This window comes from Metopolophium dirhodum, chromosome 4 (assembly GCF_019925205.1).
Source record: "Metopolophium dirhodum isolate CAU chromosome 4, ASM1992520v1, whole genome shotgun sequence".
Classification (NCBI taxonomy): Eukaryota; Metazoa; Arthropoda; class Insecta; order Hemiptera; family Aphididae; genus Metopolophium; species Metopolophium dirhodum.
In genome coordinates this window covers 29,427,926-29,453,325 of record NC_083563.1, presented here as the reverse complement: position 1 = coordinate 29,453,325, position 25,400 = coordinate 29,427,926, and the positions used below count along the sequence as shown (strand labels likewise).

At 26.8% G+C, this 25,400-nt stretch overlaps 2 protein-coding genes across 7 annotated transcripts; both read right to left on the bottom strand.

The window, feature by feature from the left end:
* Positions 1-2,080: 2,080 nt before the first annotated feature.
* LOC132943270 (putative neutral sphingomyelinase) lies at positions 2,081-8,498 on the bottom strand. Of its 3 annotated transcripts, none has more exons than XM_061012191.1 (7): positions 8,155-8,498; positions 7,896-8,086; positions 5,839-6,022; positions 5,182-5,382; positions 4,517-4,633; positions 3,556-3,700; positions 2,081-3,496 (listed from the first exon to the last, which is right to left on the bottom strand). In XM_061012191.1, the coding sequence occupies exons 1-7, from the start codon at positions 8,155-8,157 to the stop codon at positions 3,207-3,209; spliced, it is 1,131 nt and encodes a 376-aa protein (XP_060868174.1). In that variant the 5' UTR covers positions 8,158-8,498; the 3' UTR covers positions 2,081-3,206. The 3 variants fall into 3 exon arrangements, with proteins under 3 accessions (XP_060868174.1, XP_060868173.1, XP_060868175.1); XM_061012190.1 differs by having other exon boundaries at positions 7,896-8,069; positions 8,155-8,491; XM_061012192.1 differs by lacking the exons at positions 7,896-8,086; positions 8,155-8,498 and adding an exon at positions 7,775-7,837.
* Positions 8,499-12,765: 4,267 nt separating this feature from the next.
* LOC132942375 (uncharacterized protein C34C12.4) lies at positions 12,766-25,314 on the bottom strand. 4 transcript variants are annotated; one of them, XM_061010694.1, is made up of 5 exons: positions 25,192-25,314; positions 15,963-16,063; positions 14,735-14,783; positions 14,159-14,337; positions 12,766-14,093 (listed from the first exon to the last, which is right to left on the bottom strand). In XM_061010694.1, exons 2-5 carry the CDS (start codon positions 16,029-16,031, stop codon positions 14,052-14,054), a joined length of 339 nt encoding a protein of 112 aa, XP_060866677.1. In that variant the 5' UTR covers positions 16,032-16,063; positions 25,192-25,314; the 3' UTR covers positions 12,766-14,051. The 4 variants fall into 4 exon arrangements, with proteins under 4 accessions (XP_060866677.1, XP_060866678.1, XP_060866679.1 ...); XM_061010695.1 differs by lacking the exon at positions 25,192-25,314 and adding an exon at positions 17,148-17,184; XM_061010696.1 differs by lacking the exon at positions 25,192-25,314 and adding an exon at positions 17,102-17,136.
* Positions 25,315-25,400: the final 86 nt, after the last annotated feature.

Sequence of the window (25,400 nt, the reverse complement as noted above, 5' to 3'; positions counted from 1 at the left end):
TTTTGTGTTTGTCATTAGATTTAAAAAAAAATTAGGGTATGTTCTTTATGTAATTACAGTGAATTGTGATTGACAAGTATATAATTACCTATATCAATTATAGTAAAAAAGTATTATATTATACCTATTAGCATAAATTAAGTATATAGTATATAAAATATTATATATAGCACCCAAATCTTATAGTCAGGTAGATAGAAATAAATTGACCGCAAATGGCACGCAAAAGGTGCCGACCGCAAATGTCCCGACCGCAAATGTCCCGGAACCGAGCGATTTGTATGAAATTTGGTAAAAGAATAGAAAACAATAAAAAATCGTTCGATAGTCGTATTCGTATATGCCATACGGTAAAAAGGTAGTCGCTACTGGCTAGTGCCATTCGAGAATTTTGTGATCAATGTGTCAAATACTTGAAATACTTATGCTGTTATGGATATTGATCGCAAAAAAAAAAAGTCCAACTATCAAAACGAGCCAAATTATAGACATACACATAACTGATAACTAATAATTTTGATTGCAGAAAAAGAAACATTTGAATACCAGAATGCATAAAAATACTGCCGGATAGCCATAGACTTATAAGATGAAAAAAATTATAGTAATCAACATTTTGCTTGTACCAAAACTAAATTTCGAATAGGTACCTATAAATTATAATATAACTAACTATTCATTCAAATTCGATATTTAGGTATTCGAATATTTATCAAGAACATTCATTAGAGTCTGCGAATTCCAGACCAATAAAAACATTTGTAAATTGTAGCTACCTATCTGGTAAGGCGCAAGTAACAGTTCTAGAAAATGTAATTGTTTTATTTGACAAGAGTTTATCATTCCTTAATACGGGAAAAACATTTTTTTTTTGGCATCAAATGATATTCATTATTATACTAACTTATTTTATAAAATTAAATAAAATTAAAATTTAGGAATTTCAAAAAAAAAGGTACATAGGTAAGTACTTCATTAATTATTTGTCTGGATATCTAGATAATTAATAGCTATTAATAAAATATTTCACAATGAAAAATTTTCTGATTTGGTTTTTATAATTATAAATTTGTACGTCAACTAAAAGTTAAAACATTCTTCTGTGGGAGAGAAACATGGTGGATTGTCCATTTGTCAGATTTTCTGGTTAAAGTTTGACACAGAAAATATACATATATATTTCCTTGCTTAATACTAATAAAAATGATTATTTGTGAACATATCCCACCACATATGACATATGTATAATTACATAGTAAATGTTGTTTGTTTTAAAATACAAATAATTACACTTATTGGTTGAAACTAAAATTTAAAAAATATATTTTACATTTTAATAATAATTATAATAATATATATTATTTTTATTATATACAGAGATGATTTTTTTATAGGTAAAAACACTTAATTTTTCGAAAAATATTAATTTTTTTTGAATAATTTGATGTCTACAATACAAATATGTTTTTATGTTTATTTTTTTTCATCATCTTTTTATGACACTATCATCCGGAATTATAAAAAATACTTATATACAGAGTGTCTTGCGAGGATTTACCATAGAATAGAATATTCTGTTATATGTCTATAGTATTTCCTCATAGTGATATTTCCTATATAATTTTTTTTGTTTATTTATAGGTAAAACAGCGAAAAACCGGTTTTTGTCCGGGCAGCGAGTACTTTTCTATGGCTAATGGATATATTCTCACAGGACACCCTATATATACAGGTAACTGCTATATAGGAATCAGTGTAACTAGGATAGGGGGTCTAGAGGGAGCTTAGCTCCACATAGATATTTTTAACCCCCACTTTTACTTTTTGCACCTCCTGATTAAAATTCAAATAATTGCATAAAGAAAACTATTATGGGTTCAATGTGTAAGATATTTAATAATTATATATTATGTACCTATATAAAATATATTAATATTGTGGATATACCTAGTATGAATTTATAAGGAAAAATATGTATAAGGGAAATCAAAACAAACATCAGGTCCACTACGACCCAAAACAGATTCAGTGATTTGGCTATAGTAAATATAGAAAAAAAAATAATCTAATAATATAATAATTGATAACTATAATATGATAATTCTATTTTAAAATATATTTATTAATCTACTAAAACATGAACTTAATGTTAATAAGAGCAAACAATTAACATTAAAAAATATTGAACATTAGGTAATACTTTGTTGATGCACATGTATTAGTAATTGGTATAAATAAGTATAATGGTATTATTCAATACTAGCAAAATAGATGAAAAATTATAAATTACTAATCATACAATCAATATTAACTATAATAGAATAAATATAGGTGGATGGAGTGGCCGACGGACTAAGGCGTTGGTTGCGATGCACACCAGCACCGGTTTGATACCTTGGCTGCGGGCGGCATTTTTCTTCAGGCAAGTCACGGTGTCCGGAAAACAAGTGCTGCCATCCCCTATTTGGGCATGGCAGATACCTACAGGTATCCACTTGAAAATCTGCCAAAACAACACATACATGTTTATACCTTACAGTACCCTCCCCCACAGTTAAAAACCACCCAATGGCCTGAGTTGCAGCGTGTTAATTAATAAAAAAAAAAATTAAGAAATAAATAAATATACCTACTATATTCATTTTTGAATAAAAGTAAATAACTTTTATTTAAATCTAGCTTTATTAATTATAGAAACTACCTACATATTTATTGTAATACAATTTAATATTTAAATTAAACTGACATTTTGTCTTGAAAAACATTATATTGAGTTAACTAACTAATAAATAAATAACCAATGTAAATTAAGAGCTAAGGAATGATAATGATTTAGATTTAAGATATCATTGATTAAATACATTTCTGAGTATTTAGGAGGTATTTAGGTCTCCTATGACTTTATAGGTAATGTTAAATGTTAATAATCCTAAAATTTTGCTTGAAGCATTTAAAAAAAAGAAAAATTATAAGTAAACAGGATGTAACAGAAATAACTGATTGTGTAATTAATTATGTAATAACATACTTTGTTCTTTTGTTCTTATAAATATTAACATTCGTTTTTTTAAATGTAGGTAATTAACAAATAATCATAATTTAATTTTAAGAGAATTGATTGGAATAAAATATATTACATAGTTAGTTAATTACATCTGTCAGTTCTATCTGTTACACTCAGTATCTTATGAAAGCAAAAATTTGTCTTATTGATTAGAAAATAATGTTTCAATATGATTACAAAATCCGCGAACACAATTTTTTTCTGTCCATTTTATAACTAAGTTATAAATATACATGATAAAAAAAATAAGTAAAGTAATAATAACAATGGTATTAGTATATGAGACAAGTTGCAAATATATACTCAGTATTATACATATTAATACACATATTATAAAATTCCATGATATTAGTGGGTTTATTATAGATTTTTCATTGCAGATGTTCAAAGAAATATTTAAAACACTTAAAAATTCATTTTCAAATATTAAACCTGAAAATATAATAAAAATTAAGTATAAATATTTTGTAAAAATATAAAATATTTTTTACCGGAATTCTTTTTAATATTTCTTTCAAAACTTAATGTATTTGTTGATATTTCAAATACCGCTTCGATTGGTTCATGATCTGAGTAACTAAAATTTTGTCCAGGAACGCGATGTGGTAATGAATGTCTATGTTCCTTTACAACAACCTAAATATTTTGTGTAACTTTTTATTAATCAAATCTATACATATATTTTCTTTATTGTAGTATTTTATTTATGAATAGTTTAAGCCTTAAAGGTTCAACATTAAAAAATGTAGCATTCTATTATATAATAACACAGGATTGTTCAATTTCAGTACATTTTTTTATTTTTAATGATACCAATTGGCAATTATGTTTTTATCCTAGTCGAAACCAAATTTTTCTGGGGGGCTAGAATTGTATCAGCAGCATAGGCATTAAAAACATTGGTCTTGGCATTGCCAAATATATATTTTAGAGTTATTCCTAATTTTTTATACTATTGTATTTGAAAAGAATTGTAAAAAGTATGTTTATTATATCAAAAAATTTTTAATGATTCCCGCCACGGTGCTTTTTTATTTTAGCGCCATGGAAAAGTTAATAACATAAAACCATATTCACTTATGGTCGCCGGTGGTCATGTGACGTGGTAGTAATGATCATCTATGGATGCCGGCGGTCAAAAACGTATACAATTTTAGAATTACAGCTGACCGCCGGCGGTCACATGGCAGTCAACGTGTTAAACTAAAATATGATTAAAAAGTTGGTTGGGGGGGGGGGGGCTATGGATAAAACTGTGGGGCTATGCCCGTCAAGCCACCCTAATTGCACCTATACTTAAAAATTAGACATTTTATACCTTATAAATGTGCAAAAAGTAAAGTCTAAACAATACACACAAGTACAAAAGAATTTTAATTTTCTATACTATGTTTATCTTGATATTTTCATATTCATGGGTACAAATGGATAAGAAATAAAAAATAAACTTACTAAATTCTTTTCATTAAATTTGTACAATATATAATCAATACGATCATTTATTTCATTAGCATCTTTGTATGAATTTTCAGGATGACTGTAAGTATACTCAATACTATTGTTTAAACACTAAAACATAATATAATATATAATTATGATATTATCAATAAAAATTTAAAAAAGCAATAACTAATAATTTATATCAACTTTTATTATTATTATTATTGTACAGTAAACACCCAATTATCCTTAGAATCTGTAAATTTGAGTGCCGTGGTAAACGTGGTTAATCCGACGTAAAAAGATACAAATCAACACATGAATGCTATTAAACATTTTTAATTAATAGTATGGGACCTACACAAACGACATACAACTATGACTTAAAAAACAAAATATTCGTACAGCTAGAAGTTTTTATTACATGTTCACCAGACTATACCAATTTATGGAACTAACCGTAGAGATGACAGTTTCCGTTGAACATTAAATTATATAAGTTTGTGCACAGCCATTTACACGTGTTTATTAATCATTGCTGTTTTTTTTTTATATAATTCCTTTAATTCTGTGGATAATCAAGAGTTTACTATAGTCTGTAGTTATAACAGTTTTTTAAAAAATATTATACCACAGTGGTTTAATATTGGATCTAAAAATGCATGTTTTTAAATTACCGCTGAATAAGAGTCGATCATGTTTGCACCCAAACATATTAACTTATAACAAATGTCATTTGGATTAGAATTAAGGTCACCAGCTAAGACTGCTAAATCAGAACCAGACGATGTAACACGAATGAAATTTGCAGTTTCAAAAGCCTGTATTATTCTGTGATTTGTGTATTTATCGTTTGATGCATTATAACAAGCATGTAACTGAAATTAAAATTAAATTAAACATGCATATTTTTAATTTGAGTACCAAGAAATTTGAAATACCATCTAACAGTACAAACTATGACATGTCAAACTTTTTTTAAGGCTGAAACAAATTATTAAAATTCTACCACACACCTAGTTTTGTGTTGTGCCATAGTGTGTAAGCCATAGGTAGTAAAATGTAATTCAAACTATGACACCATATAAAATATTCAGTTATAATTGATGACTGTAGACTATATATATTTTAAATGTAAGCTATTTAACTAAAAAATATGAATAAATGCCTTACAAATGCTTTTTGGCATGTCACAATTTGAATTGTTTTTAATTAGGTCCTATGATATTAATGAAGTAAAGAAATCTTAAAAAGTTATTTATTTTTAAGTTAAATATTAATCGTTTATAAAATTTAGTTTCTTATTTAACAATAATTAAAAAAACATAAATTACATGTGTAGTGTATACATCTACAATAAAGCCTTTGACATTGATACGGCACAGGCCAATGCCTTTTCCACCAAACCAATCTCCGTGCCAAAACATATGTAAATAACCATTTAAAATAAATGAATGGTAAAGGTGATCAATTATTGGATAACGTGACATGATGCACATTCCTGATCCTAACATGCCACTTTAAAAAAAAAATAACAATATTAAATGTCATATTAAACTTTAGATTTTTATTTTTTATGTGGTTTACTGCTTATATTTATTTATTTATTTATTAAGTATTAAACGGGCAAGGCCCTGTTACAATAGACAACAAAATTACAATCATTATGATAATGTATAACAAAATAGGAATATAAAATTAATGATAATAATAATAATAGTATTAAGAGTATTAATCATAGACATTTAAGTAAATATGTCTATGGAAATTGGTAAAAATAATAAACAAAGTACAATAATTATTGAAATAAACATAGTGTTTTAAAGTGTTAAGAATTAAATAATTACAATACGATTTGTTGAATGAGTCTAATTTGGTGAGCTTAACATATCAATTTTAAATTTATTAACAGTTTACATTAATCTATTGCAGGGAGTGTTATTTGCATAGTTAGTAACTTGTATGCTTAAACGGCTTAAAAAATCAGGACAGTCAACATTACCATTCAAAAGCTTATACAGGAAACATAAGTCAAGACTTAACGTATGTGTTCCAACGTCTGGAGGTTTAATAAAGATAGGAGTGGATTGTAAGATGTGTGAGGTTCTCTAGGTATGGAGCATTTAAATGAGATGTAGCGTAAAAATTTGTGCTGTACTTTTTCCAATCTTGTTTTTTTTCCTGTCTGGTAGGGAGACCATAATAGAACCGTATTTACAGATGGGTCATAAAATAGTAAATCGATTTTATTTATAAAATATTTTATCAAAACAATTATTATAGTACACTGGTATTAAGTACTAATAATAATAGGAATTTTTGAAAATAATTATTAAAAGGCCTGTCTTTGTTATGAAGGAAGTTTTAAGGAGATTGTGATCTGGTAAGATGTACTACGAGTGTGGAAGAAGCAAAAAAACTGGTATCAAAATGTTGGGAACTAATTGATTGAAATTAAATATTTATATGATGAATCATGAATATAATATAGGTATCCATTGTAAGTGATTTTTAACTATTTTTGTGATAGTTATCTCCATATTTAACATTGCAAGATTAATGAAAACTATATATATAAGCTAATACAGACTATACACATCTTGCAATAATTAGGAAATGTAAGTCAATCGAATGACGTCGGAAATCTGTTGATGAAATGCTGTAAAAACCTAATTACATTATAATTTATTAATCTTCGAAAGTAAAAATTTGTGACGACCAGTAACATTTTGAGGATTTTCAAACAGTTTATATATATGGTCTACAATCGTATATAGTATACAGAGTTCAAAAAATTCTTAAGAAATTTACATTGAGAGGATTTAACACTGGCATTTGTTGTCTCCGTCTTACAAATGCGTAACATGGAAAATTTAGACTCAGCAGATCATGTTTAGCTTCGTTGGTTAAAAAATTTGAGTGAATCAACCAATTATGAAACTTGATGACAAGAACATTATCTGTGTTTGTATGTCAAATTTTTATGATAGTTAGCAATTTCTTAGTAAGTTTTGAGTAAATAATTTAGCATAAATTATAAACGATCTTAATTCTCTTAAAAACTGAATTATCGTAAAAAACTCACATACAAACACAGATACTGTTCTTACCATCAAGTTATTTAATAGGTCGATTCACACAATATTTTAAACTAACAAAGCTAAACATGATCTACTGAGCGTAAATTTACAATGTTACGCACTTGTAAGGAGACAACAAATGCCAGTGTTACATCATCGTAAGTCAAATAGTACTGTTTTGACTGTTTACCATCAAAGATGTTCCATTTTTCTTAATCATTTGTAGAAGCTGTTGATGCATTTAATTGTTATCTTAACTATTTTAAATTAGGTATCAATTATTAGTTTAAGCATTTTATCCAACGTAATACCTGTGGAAATAATGTATGTATTTAAATACATTGTTACAAGATGCTTTTAGATGTTTGTAATCATCTTCACACCATAGTTCCTGTAAGCATACAACATCATATCCATTGTTTGTTAAACTGTCAGCTAATGCCCTTACTCGAGCATTACGATCTTTGGATGTAAGTTTCAAACCCCTAAAATATATTTGTCTCTTATCAAAATAATATAATAAGTACCTAAGTAATAAAGCAAAAATCAAAATAGCAAAATAGTAAATACCATATATTTAAAGTGAAAATACTGAGTTGCATTATGCCTAGTAGTTAGGAAAAATATTATTTAAGATGAATATTGAATACACTTGTAAATTACTTAAAATTACTTAAATACCTAATATTATATTATATTATTTCGATTTTCGATAAAACTTGATTTCACTGAGTGATAAGCACTTGTCTTGTACTAAAATGACTTGTGGTGGACGGTGTTGCACAACAAGTCAAGGGATATTTTAATTTTTTTGTTTTATGCATCTTATGTTCTCGCTGTGATTGGTCTAAATATTGATAACATTTTATTATCATCTTATCATTGCTGATTTTTACCGCCTTAATTTAAGTTTAAGATTAATTATTATGTATATAATTTGTGCAAATAATATAATTATTTATATTTATTATGTTATTAGATATAATATACTTTTTCAGTTGGCCTATTATTTTCATAAAAATATTACGTCTTAATTTGGGTCATAATGTATAATGTCTTAAAGCGGATGTGCAATTTAAGATAAATTATTATTTATAAAATATACATCTTAAACCGGATATATTCCTCAGTGGATAACCCCACAGATAAGAAAATTATTCTTGTAAAAATTATTTTCCTATTTTCAAGACAGTACAGAGATATATAGTCTGTTATAGTCTGTTTTATTATATTTGAGTGAACTATTGAAATGTTGTGTCAATCATATTGTTATTAGTGAATATAATATTATAATCATAAGTTATGGCAGAAGATACTCAATCTAATTGCGAAAAATATTAAAAAATAGGTGATGAGTTTTGTAATTTGGTACATTTAGAGGAGGTCATAAGAAATTTGAAACCAGTGAAAACTGCAATTTATTTTAATTCAACACGAGGACACTGGACAATCAAAGGTGTCAAATGAAAAGGGTTGAAGAGGAATTTGAATCCAGAATTGGAATATGCTCATGTCAATTATATGTGTTCAAGGAGGTCAATATAAAAGTAGATCTAATGTAAAATAATATTATGAGGCACTAACTACAACATATATTTTTTAACATTTTTTAACAATCTAAATATTTTGTCGATACATTAATACATTTAGTTTATATCGTTCGAATTGCCCTGTGATGATATGTGTGCGACCTAATGTTATAGGAGATAAGTTGGTAAGATAAGTTTACAATTAAAGACGAATGGGTTGTATATTTTCAAAATATAAGACATTAGGTATTTAACTCAAGTCAAAACTGTTAAAATTTATAATTATGAATTATCCATGCATATTTAGGAAACAGAACTAATAATTGTTTATAGAGTTCAAACCAAGAAATCACACAAGTTGTAACAACGTTTTGTAGACTTGATCAATTATTTGAAGGTAAATTTCATTGAACTAAAGATTACAACTTAGACTTAATTAAAATACATTTGCAGGATTGGATATGTTAATTATCACTTTGAGAACAGAGAGAGATCATGCTGCTACCGAATGCTTTTGCAAGATACCAAGCTTTGTTTCAAAGTTAAGTTACGAACAGCAACAAATGTTTTTAACTCTATTTGCTTTTGACCTTTACTAGAACTCGACTACCGGAAAATATCATACTCTTTAATGTTTATTCGTTTGTAAATTGTATTTTAATAGTTTATACGTGGATTTATTCCTATTACTAATTAATTATTATAACAGGTATGTTTATTTTATATCAATAATTTATAAATACTATAACAATTAATTATATATTAATTAATAATTTTTGAAACATAGTGTTCAAGAAAATAAGAATAAATGTGATTACAATTAGAGTTTTATAATCTATCTACCTACCTATATTAGAGGTATATTATTATGTATAAGTTACACTTTTGATAAATATCTCTGTATATTATGTAAAAATATTTGAAATAATCTTATAAATTACCACAACGATGTATAATGTTAAATTAATGCGGCATTCGAACATATTTTCTATTTATAATACTATTATGTGTATTATATTATATTGTATAGGTATATTGATATATTATGTATATATGTTTGTTTATATATTTATATAATTATTTTAAATACTTTTACATACAAGAATATGTATCGAAATTATAATATAAATATAATATATTATTATAATATGTACAATAAATTATATAATATAATATATGTAACAGGTAGGTACGTAAACATATTACAAATAGTTTAAATATAAATAATGTTAAGTAGATGTGTATGATTCAAATTATTAATTTAACATTGTACCTCATTTTGACATTTTGTACAATATTACCTATCATTTATCATACAATTATATATTGACAAAGCTTAATAAAATTATCAAATGATGTGTAGATTGGATGAGATTGAATGATTGTAATTTCATATAAAAAGTAAATTAAATAGGTAACCTAACCTACTGTAAATTGTATTAATTTAGCACAAATATATATATTTTCGTTGAATAATTCAATTGGTTTCTTTTTTATGTATTATTAGTAAACGCCAAAACGCTATGTAAAATTAATTTATAGCATATAAACATATTGTGACTAGTAATTTCTGTTTTTTGTGACTGCTTTAAAAAAAATTTAAATGAGTGACCTGAAATTGAAATTAAGCTTTTTGACCGAGGAACAAAAATTGTTATTTTATACTCCATTTTATACATTTTTATTTACAAAATAATCCATGGCAACCATTTATAAACAAAAATTTCCATCGGAAATCTCTAAATCCCTGTTTGAGCACCTTTCGGGGTTGGTCCTCTCCCTTTTTAAATTTTCCTATTTTCTGCGGAGAGATCTAATCTATCTCTATACCCTAAATTCATCAACATCAGTCCAGCCATTTAGGAATGCATAAAGGACACACACACAAATAGACAGACAAACATTTTTTTTTATATATACATAGATTTATAATGGATTTAAAAATTAAGATTATATAAATGTACTATGAGTAACAATCGAATATCTATTTATGTTTGTCTTTTAATCACACATAGACTGACATTGAAATCTCGTGAATATATGTGTAACACATACGTTTTAATTATAGGTAGTGTTATTTTTTCAGGGTCTAAATTTGTAACTCCAACTGTCAATCAATTGTCAAAATCAATTGCTCATAACATAAGTCTAATATATAACCATCACTTATATTATTTTCTTAATTCTTACTTAAATAATTAAAATCAACTTAAATATTAACATGCTATGTGTGTAATCGCGTTAGATACAATTATAATAATAAATTTATATTAATTTTAGGTGTTTATAATAGTATATTATTTTATAATTTGTAAAAAAATTATTATAAATTATTTATATTTAAATAAATTTAGTCGCATTATTGCTTTATTTTTATACTTTTGACGATTTTTTTCCAACTACCATAATATATAGTAGGTTGTAGGTACCTAGTACCTACTCAAGTTTCTAGAATATTATATAGAAGCGTGAAGTTTATTAATTTTGGTACTTTGGTGGATATCATTGTGACGTTGTCGTAAGATATTATAATAATAATTAATATTATTGTGATGATTGTTCTTATTGCACCATGCTCGTGATATCCTTAAAGACAAGTTTGCTTCCTACCTAAAAAACGGCCATGTAGATGCTAAATATACTCTGTGCAAATTAATATTGAACTGCTCACACGACCAAAACATGTTTTTATCGCGCATTCCAGACACCGGTGGGAGCGTATGCACGGCGGCCAGCACCAGCGATCGAAAACGGCCAGCAATGACTGTCGGCCAATCACAGAACGAATAGCCATCACATGGGAGGTCAGGCACTGTCCGGTGGCTATGTACCAACTCACAATATCACATACACAGTTGTTAATTTGTAATTTGTATGCTACACTCGGAAGTATATGTACCAATGTTATAATATTTTATGTAGGTACACGATGACATTTACTATATAGTGCAATGTTTTTGGCAAAAAATGATTTAACCTACTGTATTACTAATATCTAGTAAAATATATTACTTTAATAGTAATATAAATATAATATCATAGTTTATAAGATCCTTAGTAATAAAGGCTAATGCTCATCAAGACTTTGCTCAGAATAATTTTTTGTATACAAATATGAAATGATTTATCATAGAAATTAATTTAAGTTTATTTAACGCATATATTACAGTGACTTAATGACGAGGTACACTCCACACCTTATAACGTAAGAGGCCAGAGTGGTTACCTATTTTCCCTTTTGTTTTGATAAGTACTGATAATTTTAAATTTTGACCTCATTAAAATACCAACTAGATTTAATTTGCTATCATATACCATGATCAAAGCATTTTTTCTACTATAAAAATGTAGATGGACACAAAAAAAAAATACTTATTATTATAAAATCATTAGTCATTACATTTACATCCGTTCAAAAACTAAATATATAGTTAAAAGTAAAAATAGTAATTTAAATTTTTTTTAGTGAAAATGTTGAAACACTTGGTTTGAAGTATGAGTGTAAAAGGGGGCCAAAAGTGTCAGGTGTTCCAGGGCTCAATGGATCATTAATCTGGGCTTGGGTGCACTCAACACACCTACTATACAACAGAGTGACTTTCCAGTTTTATTTTTAAACATTAGTTTAAGAAAATGTAAAAACTTAATTGAATACATATTATGGAAAATTTTAATTCATTCCCATCATTAACAATATTATGCTTTATCGGTTCTTGTAAATATATTAAAATATTAATTTAACAAAATAACAATAAAATAAGATTTAAATTAAAAATAAAACAGCTATAATAAATCAATCAATTCACACACTCAAATACTAAATACATTTCTGTACATTTCCTCTCCTTATTATTGCATATGATAAAAGTAATATATAGTATTATAATGTATAATAATTAATAATAATATTTTCCACTCAACTAACACACATCACCAATATAACTTCATTGTTTGTCATAATTAGAGACCGGAATTATATGCACTAAAAAATGTTAAATATAATGAAAATGACAAAATATGCAGTATATTCATTAAACATTTGGACCAAAATAAAAAAGAAGTTAATAGTTTTTTTTTAAGTCTATGATACAGAGTATTTTTAATACAGAATATCTTAAGTAGACTGTATAGATAATCAAATTATCTTTGTAATAAAAACTTTAAGTAAATCACATTTATTATTCATTAAAAAATGTTTAGAATTTTAACCCAAAAATTATACATGTATTCATTTTATATTTTTATTATATTTAGTTCAGTGGTCAAAGATTCATTGTAAACTGCGGTAGTAAAAATGTTTTTATTTCTTTTTTTTCTGTAAGGAGCATAGTTATTATAAATACAGTCTTGAAAACAAAACTATGTCAAGCAACAAAAAAAATATAAATTTCAATTATCAAAAAGATTTCCGTGATTATTTAATCACTGTTGATCAACATAATAATCCTCGTTTTTATTTTAAAGAGGAGGAAGGAAAGATTAAAAAGTTTTTTTTATGAAAAGTGTATAAAATATACAAATTATATGCTTTAATCACAAAATAAAATTTCGTCTACGGAATCGGCTTGATTTGAAAAGCCCACATTAGAACTCTCATAGTTGTGCATACACGCAGTATTAATATGATAATGCATACAATTATTCTGGTCTCTAGTCATAATAGACGAAAAAGAAAACGTATTATCTTATGTGTGCGTATATAATAACATTTTATCATGTTTAAAGTTAAGGTATATTTTTTTTTGTTATTTAAAAACAATGAATAGATGTTTAATTTTAGTGCAGTGGATTTTGTCAGTCAAGTGGGAAATTTTAATTAAAATTTTTAAGTTCTTAAATCTATGTGATTATAATGATTATCTGTGGAATAATGGAAGGGAATTTTAGATTGAGCGAGCTCAAAATTCTTGTAGAATGTATCGTCAAAATATTATATTATCACTGGGCTCCCGTTGATGGAGGAGGTGGCGATGGTGGATCCTGAAAATAAAAATATTCTTATTAATATTTGAAATATTCTTAATGAGTTTTAATGTAATCCATACATCTGATCCACTATTGTCAGATCCACCAAATGGTAATTTTTTTATAGTTTCCTCTTGTGCACGAGCCTGATTAGGACGCATAAAGTACAAAGCCAAAGCAACAACAACCCAAATTCCGGTTAATAAGATGAAATTAGTATCTTCACTATTTGATGCCAATGGTCCATCCAATCTTTGCACTATAAAAATTAAATTTTAAATTATAATTTAGATAGGTTATATAATAGTCATAAGCATTATCAAACAGAATAAGTACAGCCATATAGGTCTACTGTACTACTGAATACATAATAATTTTAAAATAATTAAATTTTAAGTTTGTGCAAGAATACCAAATATCAAAAACAACATTTTCTCATTAAAATTAACTGATATTAAGTATTAATACTCTGTTATTTAAAAAAACAACAAATTTTCATTAAATTGTAAACAAATACATTTTAAGAATAAATAAATTGCTTGATAAAAAAAACATTTAAAATTAAAAATTAAAAACTGAAAATTTTTTATGATATTTTCTAATACAACAAATATAAAAGTTTTTAGTAAATCATCTAACTTAAAATCTAAATTTACCTGGTTCCAAGCAATCAATATCCGTGCATGCCGACTGTGACTGACGTAGCTACAACAATTTTTTTTTATTACTTTATTATATGGATTATTTTTTTAATTTAAGCTAATATCAAAACACGTTGTTTTAAATACATGTACATATACTAGAGCGGAAATTCAGAGCAGGCAAAATGTTTTGCATGTTTCGATAATGCGGAAATTCCACAGAAAATATCTACAAGTGTGACAGGCCTTAAACATACTTACATTAAAATAAATTAAATATTTACTTATTTACATTATAAAAGTAGTCAAAAACCAAAATTGAATAATCATTAAATAGTCTCTCTACTAACAGGTTAACAATCAATATAATTTTAGGCAGTTTAAAACTGACAGCCACCATTATTAGTTAATAATTTATAAACTTATCTTAGTAAAATATTATTTCAGTCTTCATTAGGTCACTATTTACTGTCTTGAATATTATTTACTTCATTGCTCGGATAGTATACTTATAATAGCAGCGACAGATTTTTGTAGAATTTTAAGTCTCAATTAGCCAGTTAAAGTAGAGAAATATTTTGATGAAAACTTGTAGTTCGTGGATCAAGAGTAGAAAATATATCAGTTAAAGGTCATATTATGATCTTTATATACATCACTGACAACAAAAATTATCTTATACAGTTGAATTTAGTAACTATGAATAAATTGAACATTCCATATGTGACCTCAATAATCATTACTACTTAGGTATGTATCTATTTATATTCAGCAATATTTACGATAAAAGTATTTTATTATTAATTTTACTAGAATATCTATAGACTATATTTCATTAAGCGTAGGTACACAATGGAATTGTTTGAAAAAAATCTAGTTTTTATGTGTACTTAAATCAAGTAACTATTTAGAACATAAATTATGTTAAAACAATAAATTTAAGTATCATGAGTCATGACATATTGTTTTGTATTAACATATAACAATATTAAATATTAAGGTGGAATTCACAGAGACAGAATATTACAGATAAGTATGTGACATTATATTGATTGAATTTTATATATTTAATATTAATTAATAGCCTATTTAATGTGAGATAAATCAAAAATAAATTAACTAAGTATAAAGGTATTAGGTATAATTTGTTATCGGCCAATGTTTGTTTGTTATAATATAGGAAGTACTTGAACAGATACTCTTTAAAGTATTGTTTTTAAATAACAATACATTGTTTACTTACCAGTGACAGCAGTCGTTGCATAGATAGCTCATGATTCCAAAAACATTCGCACGGGTCGTTATCGCTCATGGTAAAAATGCTAACTTCAAAACCAACTTTATCTGAAAGCATATTATAGAAATTTTAGCTACCCCGGCCACTCACTGCGATGTACCCATTTTCCAAATTCGCCGACAACACAAGTCGCAAATGTTGGCAATGTTACGCGTATATTATAGGTACATGACGTTACCTGTAGTATTGCAAACAGAAATAGTCCGAGTTATTGCAATTAGAATATCGGCTGCGACTACTATAAAACCGGTAGTCAGGTAATAATTACGCGTTTAATAAGATGTATTAATGCGCTTTATTAAAAACAAATAACAATAATATCTAATAATTAATGTCTATCTTAAATACTCAACAGAGCCACGACAGACTGGACTAATCACTATATTATAATAGTAATATAGTATATTAGTATAATAATTTAACAATAATTATTAATTAACGATGCCCGAATGTAAACATTGTAAACACGACTAGTGGTGGTAGAAACCTAGCACCATCAATATTATGGGTATTACACTAAAGTGCTACAATTTGTAACAGTTGTAACAAAGATAACAATCATAATATTATTATCTTTTAAACCTGGTGAACTGTGGCTCGACCAGCTGATAAAACATTGTCTGCGTTTACACCTATTCTATGGTCTGTGTACCTACAACATAAATATGGTGGGCAACATGCCAACATAGTATTCATTTTTTCTTTATGCCGATAAATATTAAAACATCAATAACAATATGCCGAAAAATAATAAAACCTCATACGTGTACACCGTTCACTTGCTAATAAAATTTATTAATTTGGGAAGGTGGGGGGCAATGGGGCATTGGTGTTCCACACTTGGGACCAAACGCAATATTATAATATAGGTAGAATATTATAATAAGTAAGCTTTGCTGTATTATATTATATTTCTAGTCATTATCGCGTTTTTCGAAAAACTGAATATCGACTCAGTGCAGGCGTCTACGTGCAGTGGCCTATGTCTACAAATTAGGAAAATTTTAAAGTCTATCGAAATATAATTTAAATATATCCACGACTATGTCTAATATTATAATATAGCCTTTCGCGTTTGTACTTACCTACTAACTTATTCTTACTACAAAGATTTAGGTATCAAAGTATTACCTACTACAGTATCATCATGACATCATCATTCACCAATCACCACAATACTACAAACGGTCAATAGTCAATACACATTTTAGATTTTGAACGGAGAGATCGCGACGAATGAGTTTAATTCTAGCGCTGTGCGCATGCGTAAGACACAAAAAATCGCGGACTTCGTAAGGCTATAACATAAAAATTGAATGATTTGCGATAATTAATTTCAGCACCATACATAACTCGATGTGATGCATAGGTTTTCGAAAAAAAAAATTGAAAAATTAGCGTGGGTGCTAAACTAGATTTATGTCCAGATTGTCTTCACTCAGAATCGTTTTTCGTATGTAATGATTTATTATTGAATTCAAATTCAGTACAATAAACATTACAGTGCCTTACTCAATGATGGGGTACCCTAGAAATCACAATAAAACACATATTATATTATATTTCAATTATTTAATCGTGCTAGAAACTTATAGTGCAGCAGAGCGCCAGAGCGGTTACCTATTGGCCGGCTATTTCCCATTTTTAAAATAAATAGATTTTTTTATGGTTAATTTGTAAGTATAACTTTGAATAATATATTTATCAAACTTAATAAAATAAAATAAATCATAGGTACACAAGAACATTATAAAAATTCATAACCTTAGATGCAATTTGAAAGTGTACAGTGTACACCTTGACCAAGAGACAGCCTGCAGATAGCTGCAGTGGTGGATATCGGGGGAGGGGGTAATTGGTGGACCGCCTCCCCCCCTTGGGATTTTCACCACCACTATACATTATTACAATATAAAATAATGGGAGGGGTTGAACGTCATTACCTCTGTGGATTTGAAATTCACCCCCCCTCAGAACTAGGATATATCCTGCATAGCTGTCAATGAAGATCAAAATATTCGTTATATTATAGATGTATCGTAATTTGTGGCATCCAACCTGTTTAATATATTGGTACAATGGTACCTATATGCTTGATAAAGTTATACATTTGCGTATAATTTTTGTTATTAATTATTATTATTATTATTATTATAGTAAATTAAGATAATATTGTTAAAGTGTATTATACCTATTATTTAAAAAATATCATGAAATTGTCTGACAGACCAACTGACTGAAAAACAGACATACTTAAAAGTAATATCATATTGAGAAATACAGAAAATGAGAAACTTAACTATACGAAAAAAAAAGGTAAAGGAGGATCTATCCAGATTTTTCGAATTTTTAAGTACACCTAAATACCATATTTTCAAATTTTTGATATTTTTTGAACCTACTACCACAAATTAAAATATACTATATTTTAATTCGTGACTACTACTTAAAGAGTACCTGTGGCAATATAAACTTCTATTTTTCAAATGAGAACGCTATACTTTTCTACTATAAATTATTTAACTGATGATTTTCTTAAAATATGTTGATGTGTCTAAATCAAAATTCTAACTATATACAGTGGTTACCGTTTATTATAATCACAGTTAATATAATATACTTATTATAATCACAGGCCGGATGTATACTTATTAATATTTATATAGTTATATGTGTAATTATGTCGGTTTTTGTAATCAATACTCCGCATAATGTTATCAGTTCGAGGTCATAAAAACAACATTATATGTACGAATATATTTAACACACGATCAAAGTTTTCGTCAAATGGCTCATAATAAAGATAAAAATGTACATATTGTTTATCTACCTTTTATTCGTACACGGTACACCATCAAGACTGTCGTTGCCCGTCGGCCAGTATGTTTGCACGCATCGGTGTCGCGTGTGTGTAAAAATTGAGTGAAAAACGAAAAAGAAAAGACTTGACAATTAGTGAACAATACTACAACGTTAAGACGGTCCACCAAAAATGGGACATCGAGAAGCAGCTATAAAACTACAAATTTCCCAACCATTATTGTGTAAGTTATTAAAAAAGCGAATTGAAATGGAAAATTCAGCAACACTTAATAAAAATCTAAGCATAAAACGGAACGCAGTGGGAAAGAAAAACCGGTTGAATCAGTATTATCATTATGGTTTATTAGAAAAAATTATGCTTGTACGTTGATCCAATATTGCGTCAAGCAGAAGACCTTGAAAAAAAATGGGTATAGAAAACTGTATTGCCTCCATCACCTCCATATTGGTTCCATCGCTGGAAAAAACGCGTGCCTTACCTGAGCCATACTTATTTATTCAAAAATGAAAACACAAAAGGCTGTAAGATATCAAAATAGTGTATCACCGTCCTATGTTGTGTGAATGTATCAGGTAAAAAACAAAAACTTTTGGTTATAGGGAAAAGTAAAAATTCTCGTTATTTAAATCAGTAAAATGTTTACCGGTTGATTATTACGCCAACACAAATGCTTGGATGACATCAGTTATTTTTAATTATTATTACATGTTTTATCACAAACAAATGAACCCGGAGAAATTGAAATTTAAGAGATTGAGCTCGAGCCACAAGGCACAAACGAATACTGAAAAACCTTTTGAAAGAGAGGCCCTATACGAGTATTACAAAGAGGAGTGCAACATCACTCGTCAAATTTTGAACTACATTACAAATACGTAAAATGTATCAATGATCTTTTAACGATACAAAAAAAAACAGACATAAATTACTTTACATGGTAAATTTTTTTAATAATTATGTATTTATGTGTGTATTAAATTTGATGCAACGTTATATTATTTTTTTTAGATTCTGAGTGAAACGATGAATGTATTGATTTTACAATGATGTGTGTTTTTTTTTTTATTTTTTTTTTATTTTTTTTTTTATTTTTTTTTTATTTTTTTATTTTTGTGTCTGTGTACACGATAAGTAGTCGAAATAATGCTTCGATTTTCGACTTCAGTATCTTGTTCGATGGGAAAGTGAATATCGTTGGTGCATTGGGGAGGTCAAAATTTTAATTTCCCAGTAGTTTTCAAAAGCGATGTGAAAAACAAAAGAAAAATTAAGGAAAAACGGGAATTTTTACGCAAAATCGATTTTTAACAAAATCGATTTTGGTTATTGGTGTAACTCTAAAACAAATGACCGTAGATGCATGAAATTTTCACTGGTTGTTTATATTTGCATTTTCTATACACAATACAATTTTGAAAATAATTTGACTTTTTTTGAACTGTTTACGGACATTGTCAGTTTTCAGTTTTTTTAAATTTTTTTTCTATAAATATCAATAAAATTTTATTTGTTGGGTAAAAAAGCTTGAAAATTTAATAGAAGGCTCCTAGGTTATTGTTTCAAAGGCAGATGAAAAAAATTAAAAATCCTTAGTCACAGTTTTTTTTTATACACGTTTAAAGTTCAAATCTTGAAAAAATACGGAAAAATCACGAAAATTTGCAAATTATTTTGAGTTAGAAATTCATAAAAAATTTTCTTTTTAAATCTAAGATTTTAAAATCTAATACAAGATTCCTCATAAGTTTGTCTAACTTTATCAAAAAAAAAATTTCTACAAGAAAGTCAAATTAAATTTTTATGAGCGTTTTAAATTCATATTTTTACAACATTAGATATTCACTCGATTTCTCATGTACCGATTTCCTTATTTTCTTGTAATTCAAAAACGAATAACTGTAGATACATGAAAATTTCACTGAATGTTTATATTAGCATTTCCTATACACCATACAATTTTGAAAATATTTTGACACTTTTTGAGCTGTTAACGGGCATTTTCAGTTTTCAATTTTTTTAGTTTTTTTTTCTATAAATATCAATAAAGTTTTATCTGTTGGGCCAAAAAGTGTAAAAATTTAATACAAGACTCCTGATATATTTTTACAATAGCAGTTGAAAAATATTGAAAATACATAGGCACAGTTTTTTTTTATAAGCATTTAAAGATCAAATTTGGACAGAATTTATCAAATTTATAATTTAATAATTATTTTGTAGTTAAAAATTTATAAAATGTTCAACTTTTATAGCTAAGGATTGAAAATTGAAAACAAGGCTCCACGTAAATAGGTTATTTATAAATTACTTTATTCACAATAATATCATCAAATATACTTGGTAATATCATAGGCTGACTGACCGTTTTCGCTCAGAATCGTTTTTCTTATACAATGATATTATATCATTGAATTCAAATTTAACACCATCCATTACAGTGACCCACTTGTAACCTACTGTACAGCAGAGCGACATCCACTTATCCACCTTTTTTTTGATTTAATGTATGTTTTATTATTTTTTCAACTTTTGTTTAGTGTTATTAATCGGATTATGTTATCAGTTATATCCCATAGCAAAGTGATTACATTTACCACTGTATTAGTTTCTGAGTTTTTAAAATATTTATACCTAGGATATAAATAATCCTTAAAAATGGTTTTATAAAAAAAGCGGGTAAGTGGATTTCGCTCTGCTGTACAGTTGGTTACAAGTGGGTCACTGTATAATAGATGGTATTAAATTTGAATTAATAATGATATAATATCTTATATCATTGTATTTGTATCTGAAAAACGATTCTGATCGGAGATGGTTTGTCAGTGTGGATATTTTATATTGTTATTACTTATTAATTATTATCTAATTATTATTAATACGGTAGCCGGTAAGTTGAATAAAGAGGACGCTACATAGATAATAGTTGTCTCCGTCTTACAAGTGCATAACATAGAAAATTTACGCTCAGCAGATCATTCCTGTGGTACAAAAAACTAAAGGATTCAAAACTATGCTCTTAAAGTGTATTTAAAAATTCCAAAAGACAGAATTTGAATAGATGCATATTTTAAGGATAAAACATAGTATGAGCATTGAGCATGCTTAAAAAATCACTCTGTATATGAACCAAGTACTAAGTAGGTACGTGTGTAAGTCACGTATAATTGTATATCTACTTATGTCCTAAAACAATACATACCTACTAAAGAAACAATTAAACAAATTATTCGAACTATTCGAAATAACCAAAAAATAAATTAGCAAACTAAACCTCATCCATTAAATTAATTGTATTACCTAAGTAGGTATTAACTATTAGGTAACACAGTAGGTAATTTATTAATGGCAAGCTAGTGGCAACTAAATATAAAAATATATAAAATAAAAACTTAAGTAAATAATTAGTTTCTAACAATAACTAATACTTATTTTAAATTGTTTTTACTTTTTAGATTCTGAGAGGATCGGTGAATGTAATAATTTTATACGCAATTATGTGTGTGTTTTTTTTGTGTCTGAAGATACTGTTTGTATCTGAAACAATATATGATTCAATCTTTAATATGGTTTCCGGTAACAAATTGGATTTAGATTGTACTTTGAGGAGTCATAAGTACAAAATTATCAGTACATTTCAAAATTATTCTAGAAAGCTTTGAAAATCATCAAAAACGGGATTATTTACGCAAAACCTGTTTTTGTAAACCAGTCTTTTTTAAGTGACTGAATGTATGAAATGTAAATGGGAAAAATTTGGAAAAATTGGGTGAATATAAATCCACATTCACTTACATGTTAGTATGTTACATATAGTTACATATTAATATATTATATTATTTAGAGTATAATAAAGCTAAAATATCATAACCAAACTGAAATGTAATATTCAACATTTAGGAACTTAGACAAAGCCCCCCACGAGTCTGTGTTAAATAATATTAAACTTGGAACTGAGTTTTTGAATAATAGGAAGCTCCCCCACTCAATTTTTCTCAATTCGAGCACTGCTCTAGGGTTCGGATATGAAGGCTATATATTCAATAAAAAAGCATTTAAAATGTGAAAAAAGGCCAAAAAAAATTATCTAAGAAATTAAATGAAACACATTTTAATTTAAAAATTTTTTTCTACTGTTATTAAAAAAAAAATTTGCCTTCAAAACAGAACCCTACTTATAACACTTACCTATAGTTATACCAACAAAATGTACGACACACATATTAATGCATATTAATGTATTACTACATTTCGATTTTGTAGAGTAAAATTCACCCCAGATTTTATATTCTACGAGCCTAAAAAGTTCTCAAACGCATCGAAAGGAAAAATAGATATTGATCGAAATTCAATCGAACATTTTTTTTGTATTATAAAATAATGTATTTAAATAATGTCATGCATAATTAATAATTCGAATGTAAAACATATTATGTAGGTACATTTTAATTGAATATTGCATTAATAGGATCCATTTTAAATCTGAGTAGAACTTAAAAACTAAAAGCTAATTTTATTTTAGTTTTATTTATCTAAAGAAATGTCGGACGTTACAAATATTTTAAAACTTATTTATTTTACATATTAATATAACATAAATATTAATTCACCAATGACTCCACGAGTCTTAAGAGTTAATGTAAATTAAGTCATTAAGATGACGTTTAAGATGTAGGTATTTACTATACAATAAACATATATGTAGGTATGTAAATGTAATTACTTTAGTCAATTAGTGAGCTGTGAACGCTATACAATTATACAAAAGTAAAATAAATTTATTGACATAGATATTGTATAATACATAACATTAAACATGTTAATGTTATTATTTATATAATATACTCATAGTCATATACCTACTATGTACGTAATGAATATTACATTATTACATTAGTACGATTCTTTAAATTATAATAAATGTATTACTTAGTTTTCATACTTTCAATATATTGTTTAGTCAAATGTTGATTTTATAGATACAAAAAAATCAAAATCATTAAACGTCTATTCCTACTGTTCTGATTTGGCGTGAATTTGTTTTATATATAACCACTTACCAGCTATAGTTTTATAATGTGAGCTTTTTAAATTTTCTTTTATTTGGACTCTGTTTCCGGGAAAGTATATGGGCTTGAACAGTTTAATCTATATTGTATATAGTTATACCTACTACGTATATAGTACGTTTAAGTATCTATTACCAACAACCTATACGTAGCCATTTAAGATATAGGTATCATAGCGCCGTAGTGGACAGTGAACACATAATATATACGTTCGTCCACACTTACACACCACATCATCATAAATGTACAAATAAATATGTCACTGACCTACGTCCAATATTGATTATTAAATTGAAAACTTAACACGAATTTAAAATATAAATTTGTAATTTTTCAATTTGTGTGAAAAACGTTGATTATTAATAATTGTTGACCAATTTTTGAATAAAGCTATGCTTATTCGTATATTGAATGATGCAATTATTTACTAACAGTTATTATAGGTTGAGAATAAAATTGTAATATTTATGTAGGTTAGGTATAGGCTAAATAGTAAATTATGTTAAGTTGGCTATTATGAAATATATTATTAACACGTAGTTGGGTAAAGCTAAAATTCATTACCTTCTAGTTTTATAGATTTCTATCATCCAAGCATAATAATTTGAAATTTTGAAATTAAAATATTTAAATGGATAATTTAATTTTGTTTGTCATTTTTTAAGTATATAGGAATCTACTCCATAATGGGCATAATTACTTTATTATATTATTATAGCTGATAGGTTATAATGGGTATAGATTACCTATACAGTTATTACAACTAATAAGTAACTAACTTTATAGAAGACTAATATTATGATTATGAGTTATTAATTAGTTGTTACAGTATAACTATCATTAATTATAACTTAAAATAATTAAGATAATTTTATTAGTATTTATAATTTTCAAAATTTGATATATATATTATACATATACAATTTTACACTTCATTTATAAAAACATAAACATATAATTGAACTTTGAACTTTGAAGAGAGGTTTACGTTTTTATTAAATTCACCAATATTGCTGATCCGTGTAACGCAAAAACAATATTCTTAAGATTCAGCTTCTAATGATGATATTTACTTATTGTAATTACCTAAATGTAGGCACTCTGTAATATAATATCTATATATTATAATATATTATATATACTTAATTTATAGTCATATGCTTTTTATTTAACATTGAAATAAAATATAAAAACGAAAATAGCATTAATATTATACTATTATAAGATAGGTATAGAATAGATAAATATATTCTAATATGGTTAAAATTCTAAAACGGAAGATTACCTTAAAATTGAAAAACTTGTCAAAAAAATGCAACAGACTATTGTATTTGTCGGAAAATATCGGAAAACTGAACGAATCCAATGTTATGCTATTATTTCTACAATTAAAAATTATTTGTATACGTGTAATTTTGCTCTGTAAAAAAAAAAAAAACATCCCGTCAGCCTAAAATGTTAGCGAAACAACACGCAAGCGCCGCAGAAGATACA

Coding starts and splice junctions, on each gene's coding strand:
- LOC132943270 (XM_061012190.1), bottom strand. CDS start 8,186: ATGCAACTCAGTATTTTCACTTTAAATATATG. Junction 5,383..5,838: donor TAGATGTATACACTACACAT/GTAATTTATGTT, acceptor TTTTAATTTCAG/TTACATGCTTGTTATAATGC. Junction 3,701..4,516: donor AATTTAATGAAAAGAATTTA/GTAAGTTTATTT, acceptor CAAAATATTTAG/GTTGTTGTAAAGGAACATAG.
- LOC132942375 (XM_061010694.1), bottom strand. CDS start 16,031: ATGAGCGATAACGACCCGTGCGAATGTTTTTGGAATCATGAGCTATCT. Junction 14,338..14,734: donor TATTGATTGCTTGGAACCAG/GTAAATTTAGAT, acceptor TAATTTTTATAG/TGCAAAGATTGGATGGACCA. Junction 14,094..14,158: donor CTGACAATAGTGGATCAGAT/GTATGGATTACA, acceptor TTTTATTTTCAG/GATCCACCATCGCCACCTCC.